The sequence below is a fragment of the Budorcas taxicolor genome, chromosome 16 (assembly GCF_023091745.1).
Source record: "Budorcas taxicolor isolate Tak-1 chromosome 16, Takin1.1, whole genome shotgun sequence".
Taxonomy (NCBI): Eukaryota; Metazoa; Chordata; class Mammalia; order Artiodactyla; family Bovidae; genus Budorcas; species Budorcas taxicolor.
Window position 1 is genome coordinate 54,689,493 of NC_068925.1, and position 21,962 is coordinate 54,711,454.

Sequence of the window (21,962 nt, forward strand, 5' to 3'; positions counted from 1 at the left end):
CCTGGTGGGTTGCCGTCTATGGACACGACTGAAGCGACTTAGAAGCAGCAGCAGCAATAAAGAAAAGCGGTTGCTTTCAGTATTTATCTTCTTCACTTTGAGAAACAACAGTAATGTTTTCAAATAACTCCTGTTTCTCCAAGTCTCTCCAAGTCATTCAACTTCCTAAACTATGCCAACCAAATTATTAACATTAATAAAAGCAAATTTGAGAACTGTCCTCAGCAGCATGTAGCAGATACTGTGAATGCCAGCAAGAGCACCATGCAAGCCTGTCTGAAGCTGCAACTCCCAGTCTGCCACCCAGCCTTTAACTGTAAGAAATGTCTATTAATTTTTAACCAGCTGGAGGGCATTCCTGGGAGTATTTATTCCATTCCTCAGTTCTTTAGAAGCAACTTCAAATATAAAACTATATATACTCTCTCTCTAATTCTATGAACATGAAGTTCATGTAGTGTTAACAGCCCATCTGTAAACAGGAATGTAAAACTGCCTAAGGAAATACTCGGTAAGTTTTAAAAAAACAGTAATGAATCCGTAATGTAAAAAGAACCCAGTATTCTTGCCTAGGCAAAGCACGGCAAATTGCTCTTTACTTTTGTTACTTTCAAGTTAAAATTGAATTTTTAAAAATCAACTACTGGAACTTTCTACATTCAAATCTTTTCACCTTTTAGAAAACTTAATCATAATTAATTCTTTTTCTTCCCCTGTATGAGGCAAGTCTCACCTTCAGTTTCCATAGGGACAGAAGAACCAGAATAACAACCTTACACAGAGCATAGCATGTTTCCTAACACATTCAATTACGCTATATATTAGGATTTTTCCAATGCAGTTGAAACTCTGCAAAATGCTTTTAAAAATTTTAGTTAATCCTCAAATTTCCTATGAACAAAGTTATACACAGTAAGAATCAAGGGCACAAAAATACCAACCAACTTATCTCCCTAAATTTAGAGCAATTCAATAGCAGCAGCAGTAGAATTAGAAATAGAAAAAATTCCCTGAATCTTAACTGTTGAAAAAAATACAGAAACTGCACTGAGCTTTTAAAAACAGACCCCCGCAAAAATAGCAAGATCAACTCAGCAGGCAACCATCAAAGGCAGGTCACCCAGTGCTGAGCAAAGGCATCATTCAGCTGGAGGCAGTGAGTTCCCCTGGGGACCAACCAGGACGCTGCTCACTTGAGTTCGAGGGGACAAGCTCACAAGCCATGGAACATCTAATGCTGGGGCCCTATCTCCACAGAATCGTAGCCACTTTCAAGTGACCCACGCCCTGCTCCAACACTTACAACAAGACCAAGGGATGAGTGCACTGTAAGTGGGCACAGAACCTGCCCACCAGACCCCAGAAAGCTCAGGGCCCATCTGTCATCGTCCTCAGGCACCATGGCCAGGCCTCTGTTATTCAGCCACCACCTTTCAGCTTTGGCCAAGGAGCCTCAAACAGAGTTGTTTGGCTGCTAGGGCAGGGCAGGTCAAGACATCAAATGTCACTGAAGCCCACCTGTTCTCTGCTCACTAAATGTATTCTCTAATTTTAACTTTAAACGGAATCAATGCGATCACTTCTACTGCTGCTGTCCTCAACATGTTGTTGCTGTTCAGTCACTCAGTTGCTCCCGCCTCTTTACAACCCCATAGACTGTAGCCCGCTAGGATCCTCTGTCCCTGGGATTCTCCAGGCAAGAATACTGGAGTGGGTTGCTGTTCCCTTCTCCACCTCCACATGTACAACTGGACAAAAAGCAGAGTATTGCGCAGAACCATGTGGAAACCAGGTTTTATGGAAAACCTGGCTTCAAGTTCTGCCTCTGACATTCATTGGCAGAGAGAGCTTGGACAAGTTATCCACTCTCGCTGGGTGTCCATTTCCTCACCTGGAGCCTTACCATGCAGAAGCAGAGGCTATGAGCTCTAGAGCCCTGGAACCACAGCTGCCGAGTCCACGCCCTCTAGAGGCTGCGCTCCACAAGAGACGCCACCACCACGAGAGGCCCGCACACACCACAACTAGAGAGCAGCCCGCTCACCGCAACTAGAGAAAGTCCGCTCAGCAACAAAGACCCAGCATAGCCAATCAACCAATCATTCAATCAAATTATTTTAAAAAGCAGCAGAGGCTAAATGGGATCACCCACAAGAGTGCTCAGTATCCCTCAGCCCTTCTCGGAGCTCATTCCTCCTTCCAGCTTCAGCACCATACAGCCCATGTGGCTCCAACTCTCCATCAGAGCTTCCTGATCCACCTCTGTTTCTACCTGCTGTTCAGCCCAGCTGTGTGACCTCTCATGTCCCTGTGAATTTCTTTCCCCAACTCATTCCCTCTTCCCCTCCTCAGTATTCTTCATAGGAGCCCTCCCCACAGGGCTCAGCTATTCGACCAGAAGGCAACATCACCTCCTCTCCCAAAGGACTCTTGGCAATCCCCACCCTATCCTGGAGCCTGAACACACATCAGCCAGAACACCTGGTTCTGCTGTTCTGACCTGCACTGAACTCCCATAGGACAGGCAACACACTCCTCCTTAGACTTTCACACCCATCCCTCTAATCTCCCCTAACAATCCAGCACTATGTGCAGTGCTGGTAGGAAAGGGGCCAGTATGTCCCCCTGCAAAACTGAGTTTCACACAAAGACCCATGTGGCTTTCTAGATGGCTCTCCCTATACCACACATCTCCCCAGCAATAAAGCGCCCACAGAGCTAAAAGAACACCCAGCTTGGTCCCTCTTCCTGCAGCTCTCAGTCCCGAGATGTGACAGGGCCTGTCTCTATGTCAATCAAGTCACAGCCTCTGACAGGCTACCCCTGGCCAACCACCCCCAGTGACATACCTAACAACCCTGACACACATACTTTATTAACTTTACAAGACTTTTCTTGTTCATCTGTTGGCTGGTTGTCCCTGCACTCCCCAGAGTGTAAATTCCCTGAAAGCAGGAATGTGGGTTGTTTTTAGTTCTCTGCTACAGTTCTGGCAGCTAGAAGTGTCTGACACAGAAAATATCAATACTTGTTAAATAACAAGGTGTGTGTGTGTGCCAGGCGGGGGCAGGGGGAATACCTCCAGGACTTTTATGTGAACAATTTAAATTATGGAAAGAGATGAAACATTTTCTTAAGTTGGTTATAATTGAACTGTCCTGTGGTGACTATAAGTCTTTTAAATAAATACTAAAAATTAGCTGATCTCAGGATTTCGGGGACTATTTAAAGTTTTTAGAAAAGATTATGTGACCCTGTTGAGTGATCTGATGGAACTGTGCTCTTTATAGTCATTAATGTTTTTGTTATAAACTTTGTCTTAACTGTCTAGCTATCAGCAATAAAACTACTTGATGCTATAAATAACTCTTCTAATTTCCTCCTCCTAATTTGCTATGAACTGGAAAGTCAACAGGTTAGAATAAGGCCTAAAATTAGAGTGAAGCGGCCTACAGTGCAGCCCTGCCATGGGAGGGGAGACGGAAGACCCCCAGCTTCCTTTGAGCTTTCACAGGTGCTCCATAAACACTGACAGATTAAATGACTCACAATTCTGTAGCTCCTCAAGAACCACATAAGTAACTGTCAGCCACATTTTGTCAGTGGCACTTGCTGGTACCATGGACCCACAGGCTGCACAGAGCTGTTCTTTTCTATTATCTCTCTGGCTCCTGACAGCAATCCAGTGAGGTTATGTAGCACAAGGGCCATTCCACATTATGACAACTATTTTTAAATCTATGGAAACTGTACCCCCAGACATGGTTTGCCATCACACACCTGGTAAAAACCCAAGTTCTGTGTTCTTCATTCCTTCCACTAAGCCCAGGGGCATTAAGACACTGCTGTTTCTTTAGAGTAAAAAGAACTACGGGTAAGGCTCTGATGCAGCAGAGACATTCTGCTGTTACATTTTGTATTTTAAAAAGAACATTTGCCAACACCATTTACTGCTAGCAAGCACATTCAATCCCTCATTTTTCACCGTAGCTAACAAGGAACAGAAATCAACACATTAAAGACTTCTAAATTTGGCCTGTGTTACCTCACAGATCACAGTCTTCCCGTGGAGCAAATAATAACAACCTGAAACATCCAACACTGGAAACCCTCCCTTCCTCTCCACTTGAAAAGTTTCAATCTGTTCAAGGAACTTCTCATGTTCAATCCCATTACAGGGGCTACTCCGACATGTAAGTTAGGCTTATTTACAAAGGATAGAATTCATAATTCCAGTTCAAAGTGCCTAACATATGTACGTCTCTGGCCATTAGCAAAACGGCATGCTCCCTGGTCAGAGACAATATGAACTGTGTTCTCACAGCACTATGTTCCCTTCCTTCATTACAGGTTTGTGTGAGTCTTTGTTTGCCCATCAACAAATATTTATTGAGGGCCTGTTCCATGCCAACCATCTAGGCACTGATCAGCAACTTACTGATTGAACGTTTGTCTGCTCCCCTGTCTCCACAGGTGCCAGGAAAAAGGCTACTGCTGCTGTTTTGCTCACAGATTGCCCTGTGTGACCTCGCAGAGTGACTGGCACATGGCAGGGGCTTAGCAGACATTAGTTCAATGAGTGACTGAGACACAGAGAGGGAGAGAAGAGAAGGGGCTGCTTTGTATGTAAAGGAATCGGGGCTTTTTACTGCCCAGAACACGCTTCATGATCCACCAGCGATCTGATGAACTCTGAAAGGCACCACATGCAATGCACAGCTGTAGGCATAGCAGCTGTCATGCAAAGGAGCAGAGGCTCAGAACTGCGAAGAATTCAGCCCTTTGTTTCTTTCTGCCTGCCTCCTGACCTAAATGAAGTTAGGTCCATGGTCCATCTACCTGTCAGCTGCCTGTCTTCAACATCTGGCTTTCAGAAATACTAAATTAATATATCTACTGAATGAAATTTATGTTGATTTATTCTCTGACATCACTGCCTGAAAAGGTATTTAAATGTCTGAGGTCATTTAAATTAGACCTGAAAAGAACTAAGTTAACATAAAAAGCTTCTCCATTTCAGGTCTTTTTAAGCCATAAATTAGCTTTACAGAGAGTAACAAAAACGTTTTAACTATTTAATAAATCATAAAGAGCAAACAGGACTCCTTACCGGTAAGCTGTTCAAAACAGTTAAGTTTTGAGAGTGAGTGAGGTTCATGTACTTATTTTAACTAAAACTTAAGATTCAGTGGGTTATACACAGCTTAGAGTAGTTATAAATAATAGGGTAATAAGAAATATGAACTACTGAACTCAATACAAAAACCCCTCAATACAAAAACCCATCAATAGGGACAGGTATAAAAATGAAGATGTGTAAGTTCACATACCACTAACAAAAGTTTACTTTCAGTTTTTTCCTCCACATTCAAATTTTAAAAATTAAGAAAAAAGAAAAGAAAAAGGTAATAAAATGTTCTAAACCTGCACACCAAAGTACGCTGAACAGAGAAAAGCCTTAGAATGAAGTTGTTATTAACCTATGACTATATTTAAATATGAGTTAATTAGGCTTAGTAACAGAGTTAAGATCTCCTGCCCTCCAAACTCCAGCCCCTGCAAATCACAACTTACCTGGAAAGGCTGGTGACATTAATTATACACAAAATAAATATTAAATAAAGGAACAATCTGAATTACCTGAAGAGTTTGCAAACAATTACACACTAGGCCTAATATCAACAAAAATCTCAGCACTCACATAAAACAGTAGACAACAGTAAAAACACCTGGCAAATTTTCTAGACCATGATCATCTGATTCATGATCAAAGCACTTAATGATCAAAAACTATTAAGAGACAAGGTTAAACAGAGAACATGTAGTCAGGAGAAGGCCCAACAAACTGCCCTGGACGGATTATTGACTATACTGTGAAATACAAAGAATATGTACTAGAACAATCAGAATGGATTTCTTGCCTACAGTTTTAAATATTATTTTTACATTTTTCCAAAATCAAGTTTACACTATGAGTTCATTTACAGTATGACTTCCACCATTCACTCTTCAGTGTTCTAAGTAAAGGACCGGACTCAAGTTCAGATGGCTACAAAAATTTACTTGAGATGTAAAGCGACCCCCCCCAAAAAAACGCCAAAAAGAAAAAATTTTTCCTATTACTGACAAACTACCATACCGTGCCTTGGCATACATTCAAACTGGGCTCTATGAAAGACTCACGAATTAATATTAAAATTCTCCATTAAAAGGAGAAAAGAAAGTGTAGAATGCCAGCTGGAAATATGATATATCCAACCAAACTATTTCCCTCCCAGAAATTATCCCCCGCCTTCTATTTAAGTGTGACTACACTTTACCTTTTGTTTGAAAACCAAATAAAACTATTGGAGTTGAGTCAAAAGTAACACTGTTCAACTTCCATTTTGTTAACGGCCTAATTTCAACAAGATCTGTGCTAAAATCTTTAGAGTGCTGCAGTCGTGCGCAGCGCGGTCTTGCGCGGCGTGGAGTGGCCTAGGGCCCGGCCCGGGGAGGACTAGGGGTCGGAGTGGCAGTGCCTTGCCCCGGCCGGGTTGGAGTGAGGTGGCCGGGACGGCAACGCGCGGCCCGTGGAGGAGTGGGGGCCGGGATGGTGAGAGCAGCGTCCTCTCCCTGCCCCGGGAGGCCAGCGCATCGGCCGCAGCGCGTCCGGCCCTCCTGAACAGTCCGGGAGGATGGGCACGAGGCCGCCGAATCTGCAGACCTGGAAATGTCACTCTCAGAACACATTCTGTGACGCGTCGCTGGCGAATAGCACAAAAAGCTAAGAATATATCGGGCATGCATGGCTTGGAGGGACCGGTCGCCGCTCCCACCCCCAAGTCCCGCGACCCGGGCTGTGGGAGAGGGAAATGACAACCGGCCCCGGCTCCGTCTCCGCGCGCGTCCGCTCACTTTTCCGCGCCGGCTCCTCGGCCCGAAGTTAGCTAAGAGTCCGAGCGCGGCGTCCGGCGCCGTGATTCAGCAGCGCCGGGGGGGCCGACACCAGGTCCGGAAAAGGTCACGGAGAGCCGCGGGCGCCTCCCGCGCCCAGATTCGGAACGCGCGGGAGCCAGGACAGCGGCGGGCTCCTACCTTTCCTGCTTTTCGGGGAGCTCCGCTTGCTCCGGGCGCTGGCTCGCTCTTCCTCAATCGCAGCTGCTATCTCGGGGTTGTCTTCCCCATTGTACCAGACCAGGAGCTCCTCGCCCGGCGCGATTGGCTGCGGGAAGAGAAGAGACAGGCGACGGCCCAATCAGAGCGGCGTTTGTTGGCGGGGCGGGGCGGGGCGGGGCAGGCGGGCGGCGCTCTTGACCGGGCGGCGCGCCGGAGGCCAACCCGGCAGGAAGGGCTCCTCCGCTTCGGCGGCAGCGAGCCGGGCGGCAAGGGAAGGGACCCTCTGCTGGAGGGAGGACCTCACTTCCTGGCCGCCTCCTCCCCCGAAGTCCGTCCGGTGGAGGTCGGGATCTGATAGGACCGGTTTAAACTTAAAACTGCTTTATGCTTCGGAATCTTACTGTTATAAGCCTCAAGACTACTCACGCAGAAAGAAAAAAAAAACACCACGGAACCATATTGCCCATGAAATCGAAGCTGATGAGAAAATGTAAAGTGTAGTTTAAAAGAACCGGGCAGTCTGGAAAGAGAAGTGCTGAAAACTAATTATCAGCGCAGGTTTCAAGAGTCCAAGATTAAGTTAAGCATAAGAACCACACGCCGCTGCATACTTATAAACGCAAAGCTAATTATATCACAGAGATGCTAAAAGAGGCGGTGCGGAGGACGTGAGCGCCCTGGCAGCGCGTTATCTCTGCGCTGCTGCCAACCTGCTCCGGTCCTTGGAGGATTCGCTGCCTTACCCTCTGTACTACACTTCGAGTCTACAAGACAACTTCGAAATTTAGAAGGAGATGCCTGTAAATACTTCACGTGTCAGCTCCTAAAACATTCTTAAAGCCATGTATACACCATCATGCGGATTTTACCTAGAGAATAAGATCTTGAAGAAAAGATAATACTGAGTGGAAAGATTACACTCCTAAATAAAACTGAAGCAAATGGCTTACTGGTTTTTCTCACAATGACTCATCTGTCAAAAAGTTCTAAGTGTATCAAAACAAGTAATATTCCACCTATAACCCCGTGAATAAAATAAAAATCCATGAGTCCAAACTGATATGAATGAACGAACAGTCAAGTAAATAAGGAAAGCTTTTCCTTCAGTAGATCCCAACTAATCAATGAAAAAGAAATAATGGAATTAGAAAATCACAACTAGACATTCATGACAGTAATAACTGATTCAGGCAAGAATCATCAATAGATGCTAAAACTAGTAGATGAAAGTTTGAGCAATAATATAGTATTTGCATGATCTCAAAATATCTTCCCATAAAACATTAATTACCAAGTGAAAAACAGTATAATAAGTCAACATCATATGCCTCCTGATACGATGCACAGAAAAGAACACAGCATCATCTCTGGAGATTTATTTCTGCCCCAAATACATAAATGTGAATTAATCATAATGAAGCTTAACAGAAGGCCAAACTGTGGGGACATTCTACAAAATTACTGATCAGTTCTCTCAAAACTGAAAGGTTATAAAAAACAAAGACTAAGGTGCTGTCCAAACTAAGGAGACTAATGAAACATTACAACTGAATGCCACGGAGTTTTCTTTGCCTAAAAAGACATGATTGGAACAATTAACAAAATTTGAATAAAGTGTGAAAGTGTGTTATTTTCTCAGTCATATCCAACTCTTTGGGACACCATCGACTGTAGCCCTCCAGACACCTCTCTCCATGGAATTCTCCAGGCACGGATACTGAAAGTGGATAGCCATTCCCTTCTCCAGGGGATCTTCCCCATCCAGGAATCAAACCTGGATCTCCCACATTGCAGGCAGATTCATACTGGACTGTACACATTAGCTAATAAAATACTGTGCTCGTGTAAGCATCCTGATTTTGATCACTGCACTATACTTACAAAAGAGGATTGGATACGGTCGTTTTAGGGGCAGGAGAAATTCCATCTAAGATGTCAGCTTAGAAACAACATAGTTCTTCAACATACCTTCTATTCTAGATAAAGCCTTTGAAAGTAAATATTTTGTTTCATTCTTTGCAGAACTCAGTGCTTATGTTATCCAAATTTTAAAATATTCTAAATTCTTTAAGATAAAAGAACAAGCCACTGTTTCCTTTATTTCCCCAAGGATGGCTAAAACCTGCTGTTTTTGTCTTTAAACCAATGTGTTTTCCTTTCTTGAATCAGTTATACCTAAACCAAAAAACTAACACATGTATAATATTATATAAAACATATAAAATTTTAATGCATTAAAATATCCATTACGGATGCCTTTTGGAACCCTTATGAAATAACCTGTTTCTGTTGAAGGAATGAGCTTCTATAAATCAACTAATTCTAGTTCCAAGTGTATAGTATGCTTCTCTATGTTTTTATTACAAGTCACATATTTATGAAATGGTGAAGTGAGATTATACATATATATATATATATATATATATATATATATATATGATCACTTGAAGTGATTAGAGTTTGCAGAAATATGTAGTGTTAAATAAAACCAAAGTAAAAAAGAACATGAAAAGGAGTGAGGAAAAATCTATCACCCATTTATTCCTAAACAAAACAATATAACCAGAACACTGGCTAGAAGAACCCACCAGACATCTTCAAGATTCCTCCTCGACTCAGCCCAAGTGTTCACATTTATTCCACTTCAACCTTCTGCAGAGTACTAACTGTACTAGCAACGGGAAGAAGTTGATAAAGAGCACAAACTCTCTACTTAGGAGGGTACTCTTTTGTAGATGCTAAAAACACAAAACATCTCAATATCTGTCTTTACCACTAATACAAAATTTCTAAATGGTTAATGAGCTGGTGAGCAGCTAGATTAGGAGCAACCCAATTTGTTACCTATTGAACACCCTTCAAAATTGTAGTCACTGAGACAGCCATTACTTTACTGAGCTATATGCTTCCCAACTTAGTAAGACAGCTACACAAACAACAAGCGTTTATGAAGGGGAAAATAATACACCTTTTAAAATCAACAATTATTTGCGTCTCCATCGTACTGTTTATTTCTTCTGCACTGCTAAGCACATTTAAGGTTTTTTAAGAAAATTTACGTCCCTAGACGCGGGAAATATAAACCCACATTTTAAAACATAAAGTCATGTTGATGTATGGCAAAACCAATACAATACTGTAAAGTAAAAAAAAATAATATAATAAATAAAATGAAATAAAAAAAACATAAAGTCAAAAGTCCAAGCAAACTTTTAAAAAAATTATTTTGATATTTAACCAAAAAACAACAAAAAGACTTTAAACTTGTCCTTTGGGTTCTAACAGGTTCTATAAGAGTGCTTATAGAATTAAGCACTCTCTCTTCTCTAAATATTAGTAAATATAAACTCAAAATGTTACCAGGGCAATTAGCTACAGGCAATAATTTCCAATATTCCTGACAGTAGGGCAAATTAAGAGAAATACTCCAGAATCATGAGAACACACAAATGCTTACCCACCTACAATCTTATCCTGCAGCATGATCTTTTAAAAAGTCAACAGTCAGACAGACTCAACTCTCAAATGGGTGAACAGAACTGAAGACTAAAACTAGTTTCCATACAAGCCAGAAGCCCCACCCCTGATCTGATCCTGCCCTATCTCACTAGCCTCATCCACCATTCCTCTCCTCTCTCCATCTCCTCTCCTCTCTCCTTTCTTTATAAAAAAGGAAAGAAAGAAAAACCAAACAACTGCTGGGCCCCCATCTAGCTTACTCCCACTTCAATACCTCTGCTTCTACCAGAGCCCCTCTTCTTGAAATGCTCTTCCTGTAGAAATCTTCTCATGGCTGGCTCCATCTCATGGCAGCATGGGGAGGGAGGAAGTGTGTCCACATTTGCTCTTTCCTGACCTACCAGAGCTAAAGCACCTCCCTGACCATCTGGTCACTCCATCATATTATATTATCTTCAATTCATGTATTGTTCTTGGAAGTTACCTTGTTTACTTGTTCACTTGTTTATTATCTGCCACCTCCTCCATGAACTGGAAGCTCCAAGAGACCAGAGACCTTGTCTCTTCAGTTCATTACTACAGAAGAATACCTACTATGTAGCAGACACTCAGCATTTCCAGAATTAATGCAGACATAGAGGCAAACAATAGAATAGGAAAGACTACAGATCTTTCCAAGAAAATTGGAGATACCAAGGGAACTTTCATGCAAGGAAGGGCACAATAAAGGACAGACATGGCAAGGACCTAACAGAAGCAGAAGAGATGAAGAGGAGGTGGCAAGAATACACAGAACTGTACAGAAAAGGTCTCATGACCTGGATAACTGTGATGATGCGGTCACTGCCTGGAGTGTGAAGTCAAGTGGGCCTTATGAAGCATTACTATGAACAAAGCTAGTGGAGGTAAAGGAATTCCAGCTGAGATATTTCAAATCCTGAAAGATGACGCTGTTGAGGAGATGCACTCAATATGGCAGCAAATTTTGAAAATTCAGCAACGGCCACAAAGAAGGGCAATACCAAACAACGTTTCAGCTACTGTTCAACTGCACTCATTTCACAGGCTAGCAAGGTAATGCTCAAAATCCTTCAAGCTAGGCTTCAGCAGTATGTGAACCAAGAACTTCCAGATGTATAAGCTGGGTTTCAAAGAAGCAGAAGAAACTGAGATCAAATTCCAACATTTGATGGAGCATGGAAAAAGCAAGCGGATTCCAGAAAACCATGTACTGCTTCAGTATGTTAAAGGCTTTGACTGTGTGGATCACAACAAACTGTAGAAAAGTCTAAAAGAAATGGGAGTACCAGACCACCTTACCTGTTTCCTGAGAAACCTGTATGTGGGTCAAGAAGCACCAGTTAGAACCAGATAGGGAACAATCGACCGGTTCCAAATTGGGAAAGGAATACAAAAAGGCTATATATTGTCATCCTGTTTATTTAATTTCGATGCAGAGTACATCATGCAAAATGCTGGGGTGGATGACACACAAGCTGTAATCAAGACTGCTGAGAGAAATATCAACAATCTCAGATAAGCAGATGATACCACCCTAATGGCAGAAAGTGAAGATGGAACTAAAGCCTCTTGATGAGGGTGAAAGAGTAGAGAGTGAAAAAGTTGGCCTGGAACTACATTCAAAAAACGAAGATCATGGCACTGGATTTCATCATGCCATGGCAAATAGAAGGGGGAAAAGTGGAAGCAGTGACAGTTTTTATTTTCCTGGACCCCAAGGTCACTGCAGACAATGACTGCAGCCATGAAATTAAAACTCTTGCTCCTTAGAAGAAGAGCTATGACAAACCTAGACAGCATATTAAGAAGCAGAGACATCACTTTTTCAACAAAGGTCCACATAGCCAAGGCTATGGTTTTTCCAGCAGTCATGTACAGATGTGAGAGTTGGACCATAAAGAAGGCTGAGCAACAAAGAACTGATGCTTTCAAACTGTGCTGCTAGAGAAGACTCTTGAGAGTCCCTTGGACAGCAAGGAGATCAAACCAGTCAATCCTAAAGGAAATGAACTCTGAATATGCATCAGAAGGACTGATGCTAAAGCTGAAGTTTCAATACTCTGGCCACGTGATGAGAAGAGCTGACTCACTGGAAAAGACCCTGATGCTGGAAAAGACTGAGGGCAGGAAGAGAAGGAGGCAACAGGAAGAGATCGTTGGATGGCATCACCGATTCAATGGACATGAGTTTGAGCAAACTCTGGGAGATAGTAAAGGACAGGGAAGCCTGGCATGCCGAAGGCCACGGGAATGCAGAGTTGGGACACAACTTAAGAGACTGAACAACAACAATGAAGAACTGATGAATAGGTGAATGAATGAAGAGCAGGCTGACAATCCACAGGAATTTAAAACAGTTTTTAATCAGATTACAAACAAAACCAGTGTTGAGATTTCTCAACTATCCAGTTGATAGCTGAGAAGGTGATACAGAGCCCAGAAGAATATCATCACATGTAAGTTATTTACAAAACCTAACCCAAGCTGGTTTTAGAAAAGGCAGAGGAACCAGAGATCTAATTGCCAACATCCGCTGGATCTCGAAAAAGCAAGAGAGTTCCAGAAAAACATCTATTTCTGCTTTATTGACTATGCCAAAGCCTTTGACTGTGTGGATCACAATAAACTGGAAAATTCTGAAAGAGATGCGAATACCAGACTACCTGACCTGCCTCTTGAGAAACCGATATGCAGATCAGGAAGCAACAGTTAGAACTGGACATGGAACAACAGACTGGTTCCAAATAGGAAAAGGAGTAAGTCAAGGCTGTATATTGTCACCCTGCTTATTTAACTTCTATGCATACTACATCATGAGAAACGCTGGGCTGGAAGAAACACAAGCTGGAATCAAGATTGCCAGGAGAAATATCAATAACCTCAGATATGCAAATGACATCACCCTTATGACAGAAAGTGAAGAGGAACTAAAAAGCCTCTTGATGAAAGTGAAAGAGGAAGTGAAAAAGTTGGCTGAAAGCTCAACGTTCAGAAAACGAAGATCCTGGCATCTGGTCCCATCACTTCATGGGAAACAGATGGGAAAACAGTGGAAACAGTGTCAGACTTTATTTTGGGGGGCTCCAAAATCACTGCAGATGGTGACTGCAGCCATGAAATTAAAAGACGCTTACTCCTTGGAAGGAAAGTTATGACCAACCTAGATGGCATATTCAAAAGCACAGATATTACTTTGCCAACAAAGGTCCATCTAGTCAAGGCTATGATTTTTCCAGTGGTCATGTATGGATGTGAGAGCTGGACTGTGAAGAAAGCTGAGCGCTGAAGAATTTGATACTTTTGAACTGTGCTGTTGGAGAAGACTCTTGAGAGTCCCTTGGACTGCAAGCAGATCCAACCAGTCCATTCAGTCCTGGGTGTTCTTTGGAAGGACTGATGCTGAAGCTGAAACTCCAGTACTTTGGCCACCTCATGCGAAGAGTTGACTCATTGGAAAAGACTGTAATGCTGGGAGGGATTGGGGGCAGGAGGAGAAGGGGACGACAGAGAATGAGATGGCTGGGTGGCATCACTGACTCGATGGACGTGAGTCTGAGTGAACTCCGGGAGCTGGTGATGGACAGGGAGGCCTGGCGTGCTGTAATTCATGGGGTCGCAAAGAGTCGGACACGACTGAGCGACTGAACTGAACCCATAAAAAGCTTAACCTCACAGAATATAATCACTAGTAAAAGAATCTAAAACGCCTAATGCATACTTGAGCAAAATCAAAGGTCAAGATTGGAGGAGGTCTACAAAGATTAAAGCTCCGTTACTTCCAACAAAGAAAAGTAAAAATGATAGTACAGGTAGTCAGTAACACTTTGAGTACTTAGGTTAGACAAGAACTCTTCACAGAATCTTGCACATGTTGGTTTGTTTAATTTTCATGACTGTATTATTAATGTTCAGCTTCCCCGGTAGCTCAGATGGTAAAGAATCCGCCTGCAATGCAGGAGACCTGGGTTCGGTCCCTGGATCAGGAAGATCCCCAAGAGAAGGAAACAGAAACCCACTCCAGTATTCTTGCCTGGAAAATCTCATAGGCAGACGAAGCCTGGTGAGCTACAGTCCATAGGGTCAAAAAAGAGTCAGACATGACTTAGTAACTAAACAACAATAACAACACTATTAATTTTACTATTACCTCCATTTTTACAGATGAGAAAATTAAGACAGAAGGTGTAACTTCTCATGCTTCCCTGTCTTCTTCCCTGTGCTTCTCTTGAAGGCAAAATCTGCTCACAAGGCAGTCTGCTCCAGAGTCCCTATTCCTATTCATGACACTACTGTGCCTTGCCAAAAATAACAGCTACTATTTATTTAGTACTTATCACATGCTAGAACTCTACCCACAATCACCTATGCAGTCCTCTTGATAACCCTCTGAGGTCAATATATAATTATCTGTATCGTACAAAGAAGGAAACTGAGGCACAGAAAGTGACTTGCCTAAGGTTGCACATCTGGTAAAATCACAGTGACTTGCCTTGGGTCACAGAGCAAGTGAGGATTTAATCCAGGAGTTTGGCTCCAGAGTTCACTCCCAAACACTATTCTCCCTTGCTTCTCAGCGGTTCTTGGCTTTGCCATCAGAGATGAACACACCTCAACTTCAAGTCTGATGAAAGCATTGCCAAGTGTCCCAGCATCTCCCTGGGCTCTCTCTGCCCTGGAACCTCATTTCCACTCCCTTGACTGTCTCATATGCACACCTCATTGGTATTTTCTCTCCACCAGGATTCTCCTCACTGATGTAATTAGATGTAACTTCCACTTTAAATAAATTTGAGAAACAGAATGAATTCTTGAATCAAAGTGTGAACCCAATCTCAGACTCCAGTGTAACAAAACTGTACAGTAATGCCTACTAGGAAATCACGCCAGAAAAATCATCCAGCAGAAAGAAAATGGGAAAGAAGGTTACAGAAGTTTTAAATAAGAAAGTACTACAAAGAAATATTTCCTGCAGGAACTAGAAGCAAGAACGTGCGTTTAGATGAGAAAAAGGACAAACCAACTGGCTAAATCCGACAGGGAAAAATACAAAGGAAAGCAAAGGAAAACTAAACAGCTCTAAGATAATTTGCCAAGTTCTAGTGCGAGATACAGTCAAAACTCAGCATGCTGCAAAGATGACCATCATCTTAAATGCTTGCTCATCAAAGAGTTTTCAGCTCCATGGAGATTAAGTTTTTTCAAGGACCGGCCCACAATCTACGTCATTTTTAATGAAAGTAAGTGAATAAAGGAAAACCTGCCTTGTAGCAATTTTAGCAACCATATCTAATCCAGAATGCAAAGAGCAACAATCCTCTCTCTTTAGAGCTTCAAGACTTGGCCTTTGGGAACATTTCCCTGTATGGTGAGTGCAGATTTGCCTGCCAGGAGAACATGGAAATGAGGGAGACAGATGAGGGCTTGCTTGTTGCAGAGATAACAACCCTTCCAAATTCTAACTTCCCTGAATGTACTCAGTGACCCCTGACCGCACCATAAACTCCAAAAAATGATTTTCCTCTTTTTTTCCTTTAGCAGAAGTAAGAAACATATTCTGTGTAATTTTCATTCTGAATAAAATTCATGGAAAAGATGGGGCTTCCCTGGTGGCTCAGTGGTAAAGAATCTGCTTGCCAACGCAGGAGACACAGGTTCAGTCCCTGATCTGGGAAGATCCCACATGCCATGGAGCAACAAAGCCCGCGTGCCACAACCATTAAGCCTGTGCTCCAGAACCCAGGAGCTGCAACTACTGAGCCCACCTGCTGCAACTACAGAAGTCTGTGTGTGCTACAGCCCATGCTCTGCAGCAAGAGAAGCCACACAGTGGAAAGCCTACACTGCAACTAGAGAGCAGCCCCACTCACGTGACGAAAGAAAAGCTTGAGCAGCGACAAAGACCCAGCACAGCCAAAAATAATAAATAAATACATTCATATTAAAAACATTTAGGCAAAAGAAAAGCTAATCCAAAGCTACATTAGACTGAAGACTAAGAATGTGTTTTCTGTTAACACAGAACCACCAGAGCTGTTGAGTTTCGTACAGTTAGATAAAGTGGACTGTCAAGACAGTTCCCAGTGCATTTGTGTCTTAAGAGGAGAGAAGTATCTGCCACATACATGCTTAACTCATCAGTATCAATAAAGATGCCGTATGTAATTACTTAACACAATCTTCATGCTTTAGTGCCCTTCCTCACATAAGCAGTGGCAACTGTATAATTAAAACACAGACCTTTCAGGGTGGTGAATCCCTTTCAAATATAACCCTTTCAAAGTCTGCGAAGTCGTTACTGATAGCCGTGACTAAGGACAGCATTTGAAGAAATGCACGTAGAGTATCTAACAGCAGACTAATTCTAACACTCTTACCTTTAAAGTTTTATAGTAAATGGCCCTGTTGATTTCCAGTGGAAATAAATTTTGCTCTTCTCCTGAGCAAGCCCAATTCACATAGCGCAGCCAGTTCCCCTTCTCTGGATCGGTGGCATCAATGCACATCCATCCCAAATTTGGGTAATAGACCTTGGATGGGGGAAAAGGACAGCTGTTAAAATAGGGGTATCTTTTAAATGTTTCCATTTTCAATTTTTAAGACAATTCCTGCTCATTATATGGAAGTACTCCATAAAGCATTTCACATCAACAGAATAAGCAGCATAAAAAAGGAAATAAAAATGAAAGCTGAGGTCCAAAATGATATAATCCTCATTAGTTATTTTTCTATTTGGGTGTAATTTTTTTCTGCTAAACTTTATGTGCTATATAATAAATGTGCTTGACGGTCTCCAAATCCTTCGCAAACACGAACACGAGGCCTAATGATAGCTCTCCTCCCCATAGAACAGAGAAGTGCAAGACTGCAGCAGTGCTCCTCAGCACCCAAACGCCCTGAGCCTCCTGGGCTGTTCAGCAATTCCAGAGTGGGGGTCCAGTCCTGCTGGGGTCCACAGCTCAGCAGGTGCCTTTGCTGCAGTGCTGACAGAAACTTCAGTAAGGAAGCATGCAGTGTGAACCTCCCTCCATGTGGGTGATAGGGCGTGATGCTTTTTCTGCAGACTCTGTTGACCTTAAACACTTCTCTACCCAGAAAATCTGTATTCTGGGAAATATCAGTTTCCTTCTGAAACAAGACCAAAATCCTGGCCTGTCTCTGAGGAGTCAGATCAACTCCACACTTGCAAGACAGAAGCCCTCCTTGATTATCCACTCTCCATCAACTCCTCCTCCTAGAGGCCTCTGGCTCTCATGCCTTCATTTAAAGAGAGTCTACTGAGCAGCTGTTTCTTACTTTGTAGATACATACATACATACATACATACATCTATGTTCTACTTCCCCAAATTTAGACTGTAAAACACTTGATTAGACACTGAAATAGAATCAATTGGTGACAGTCTGTCAAAAACAAAGCAAAAGAAATGAGTCTTCTACTTTCTCCTTTGGAAGAAAGGAGAGAATCTTGATGCTTCCATTTCTTTCCTACAGTCAAGACCCTCACCGCTCACGTCTTCTTTTCACATTAAACACTTTGTTTACTGCAGGTTTCTTTCCTTCAGGAACGAAGCCTCCACTCTTGGCTCTTCTGGGCATGCCTGTGTCTCCCAGCCCAGGACTGCCAGGGCGGTGCCCACCTTACTGGCCCATGAACACCACTTTCTTCCTGCTAGGGGTTACACATCTGGCATAATGCTGCATGCTTTCCATATTATCTCATTTAACCTTATGCATCAGGTTATTACCCCTTTTTGCCATATGTGGCAATTAAGGATCAAAGATTATATAACTTTCCCAAAGTCACTCACTTAGTTGAGTACTAAAGATGATCTTAATCCGAGCGCTGCTTGACCTCTATTTATCAGTCCCTTCCTTGACCATCCCAGCTAAAACTATGAAGCCTTGTCTTCCCATCAGCACCCCCAGTTATCTAGTCATCTCCTGATTTATTTTTCTTCATGGTACTTATGCTCTTATTTTCCTACTTAGTAACTGTTTCCCCACACCAGAGTATCAGCTCCATGAGAAAACATCTGAGTCTTTGCATTCACTGTAGTACCTGTAAGACTTTGCCCAGTGCCTGGCAGAGATAGGCTCTCAACAAATAACTATGAAATTAATGAAATGATATTATCATACACAAATGTATAACTGTCATCAGTTAATGAGCACCTACTATGTGACAGGGATCATGCTAGAAAGTGCTTTGCAGTTAACTTTATTTACTCCCCACTAAGTGTCAAGGACAGTATTTTCACTATCCTGTAAGAACCCACAGTCAGTTTATTCAGCAGCTGGTTGTTTACTATAACATCTCTCTGCACCACCTGAAAAGAGGCTATACAGGTCACATCTGACTCCTTTTCAAACTCACTGTCACACTCACTCTCGGCTCACTCACACATGAGCAGGCACACACACACTCTTCACCCTTGAAAACAAAGAGGAAGTGCAGCCCCACATGGTATGTGTGGAAGAGACAGAATCACAACACAAAATTTAAACTTCACACACCAAAATAATTTAAGGTGCTTTACTTTAAAATGCTTATGAGATACTTTTGCCAAGTTTGCCAGTATGATAAAATAACAAAAATGGGAATATTTAGTTGGTCTTTTAAGAGTGTCAGTCCATACTGGTTACTTTTTAGTAACTTAGGGATGAAAAGGCTTGTTTTGATTTATCATAGGAGACAGCAGAGTTCCCACACACTCCCACGCACATACTGACACAGCTACAAACACTGCAGAGATGGTGCTGGAAAATCCCACACAGTTAAAGGCAGCTGGAGAGAAGTAACAAGAGTCTACCTACCACCTGGAGGATAACAGTAAGACTGTGCCGGAATTTCCTGGCTCGCAGATCAATAATGACCCTTGCAAAGAGCAAGGTGTTCCACTTGAGTAAAGTTTTTATGTAGAGCTCATTTTGTTACAAAAGAGACTAAGGAATCTACTAAGTCACACTTAAACTAAAATGCTCAATTTTATAGAAAAGATGGACACTTCCGTTTTTTAAAAAGTGCAAACTAGTAATTCACAAAGAAATACACATGGCCAAAATCTCAAGGAAAAAAAGTAAATTTACCTAATAATCAAAAATAAGTAATTTTTTACATTCGCAAAATGGTTAAAAATTGTTTTTTAAGGAGGAAAAAAAACCACACAGAATTAGAAAGCAGACGTTCTCCCAAAATGCTGATCATAGAATAAACTGGAATCTTTTTTTGGATCAAACTAAGCAATACTGACTAAAGAACTTTAAAATGCACATGCTTTAATCAGCATATACACTTGTAGGAATTTATTCTCATGAGATATTGGGCAATCACACCAAGATGTATGTACAAAGATGTCCACAGGAGTGTGGTTTACCATAGACTCACTGTCAAACGGAGACCACCACAGATTTGTTCAGTACGGTAATATCAGAATATAGTGGAATAACAGACAGACCTTAAAAAATACTGTTGTATGAATGACTGACTGACTGATACGGAAACTTTTACTTCCTGTAATCTTTGTATTTCTTAAGAATTTTCTCAGTAGTAAACATACATTAGCTCTATAATTAGGAGAAAAGGATGACCAGAAGATGTAGAAATATAATCAGTAGAAAAGACAGTCATAATACACTGATGATTGAATAAAGCCATTTATAAAAAGTATGGCTTAAACATATGAATATATGAAGAGAAAAATGATCTGAAATCTAAATGCATGAACATGTTAATAATGGTTTCCTCAGAAAATGGGATTCTTCATACTTCTCATTTTCCCTCTTCTGCTTATCTGAATTTTCTACCTTCTCTCCACTAATTTAGTATAATCTCTAAGTAAAAAGGGAAGAGGGTGGGGAGAGCAGGCTAGGAAGGCAGCCAAGCTCTGCTGAATGCTAGGCTCACATTCCCATCCTCTTCCCATCACTGTCACCATCATCATCACACACACATCTTTAAAAAACTATGTAGCCTTCTCATTTTCACTGAGTTTCACCTGTAATTGGAACTGGGATGAAAATGTGTTTTCACGCAATTTCTACCATAGCTGGAATTCCAACTGGTTTCCAACCAGAGTTAACTTCAGTGACTGATACACAGAACCATATTTCGAAAATGTGACAGAATTACGCTCAATATACGTGCAAGTTACGAGACTGCACATGTACCACCACACTATGAAGTCAGGGTGGGGAAAGACAGGGAGAATGAGACTCCTGTCCTTTCAGGCAGAGACAGTGCCAAGACAGGTCCAACTCACACCCCAGCTCTAACTCAACAATGTTACATAACAAATCTATTTCCACATCCTTATTAGGACCGAGAAATACTCAGCTGACTTGATCCTAAGGAGAGATACTTCCATATAATCAATAGTTTTTCCTCTGTAAACAGTCTCTGTTTACAAAGCAAAGAAAGCGAAAGTTGAAAGTGAAGTCGCACAGTCATGTCCGACTCTTTGCAACCCTATGGACTGTAGCCTACCAGGCTTCTCTGTCCATGGGATTTTCCAGGCAAGAGTACTGGAGTGAGTTGCCATTTCCTTCTCCAGGGGATATTCCCAACCCAGGGATCAAACCCATGTGTCCTGCATTGCAGGCAGATTCTTTACCACTGAGCCATTTAAAAATTTCATATAACCCTAGAAATCGTACTCAAAATGTTCTGTGTTTATGTACATTTGTATATTTGCTGGGGAGATTTTCGAAGGGGTCCACAACATGCCGAAGACTAAGACTCTCCAGGTAGACTCTGCTAGTGGCAAGATCGCTGAACAGGCAGCATGAAACCTGGGCATCCTGACTGACAGCTTCAGAACCCCAGGCAGGCCAACTGCTTTCAGATCCGTCATCTGTGGAAAGATTTAGGGCGTTTCTAGTATTCTTTATTTCACAAAAAAAATCCCCACAGGGTACTGTCATTCGTCTATATAATACCACAAGTATTATATGCCAAGCTCAGTGCTCCAGAACTGAGGACAGTGCCTGTCACATGGTAAGCTTAACAGAGGGGTTAAATAAGTAAATAAACTCTCAATTTTCTCCTTGTACCATTAACACGCTGTCAATCGAGTAACAAGTTCACTTATTCAGAAAGATGGCTTAATTCTCTGTACTTCAATGTCCCCACCCTCCTGAAGGTACTAAGAGAAGAAGAAGACTGGTGCAGCAGTTTCTGTGACAAACAACTCTATGGCTAGCCCACTTTTAAGTAACAGCTTCAAAATCTTTGCACTTCTATTAACCACACTGCTTCACAGCAAACCTAAGATCCCAGACATCACCACGGTCACTCCCTCTCTCTTACACACACAGACAAGGGCTCAGCAGACTTTCTACAAAGGGCCAGGAAATATTTTCAGCTTTACAAACCATACGGTCTCAGTC

The 21,962-nt window shown here is 42.1% G+C and overlaps 1 protein-coding gene across 6 annotated transcripts in view; it reads right to left on the reverse strand.

Annotated features, from left to right (window-relative positions):
- PRDM2 (PR/SET domain 2) overlaps positions 1-21,962 on the reverse strand; it is a 112,912-nt gene that overhangs the window by 66,764 nt on the left and 24,186 nt on the right. For all 6 annotated transcript variants that reach the window (XR_008200716.1, XR_008200717.1, XR_008200718.1 and 3 more), the window contains exons 4-5: positions 16,953-17,105; positions 7,078-7,204 (exon numbers count right to left, since the gene is read on the reverse strand). Coding sequence is in view for 3 of the 6 variants with exons in the window: in XM_052653495.1 (XP_052509455.1) it covers positions 7,078-7,204; positions 16,953-17,105 (280 nt within the window). In the remaining 3 variants the exon portion in view is untranslated. The remainder of the gene's footprint in view (positions 1-7,077; positions 7,205-16,952; positions 17,106-21,962) is intronic.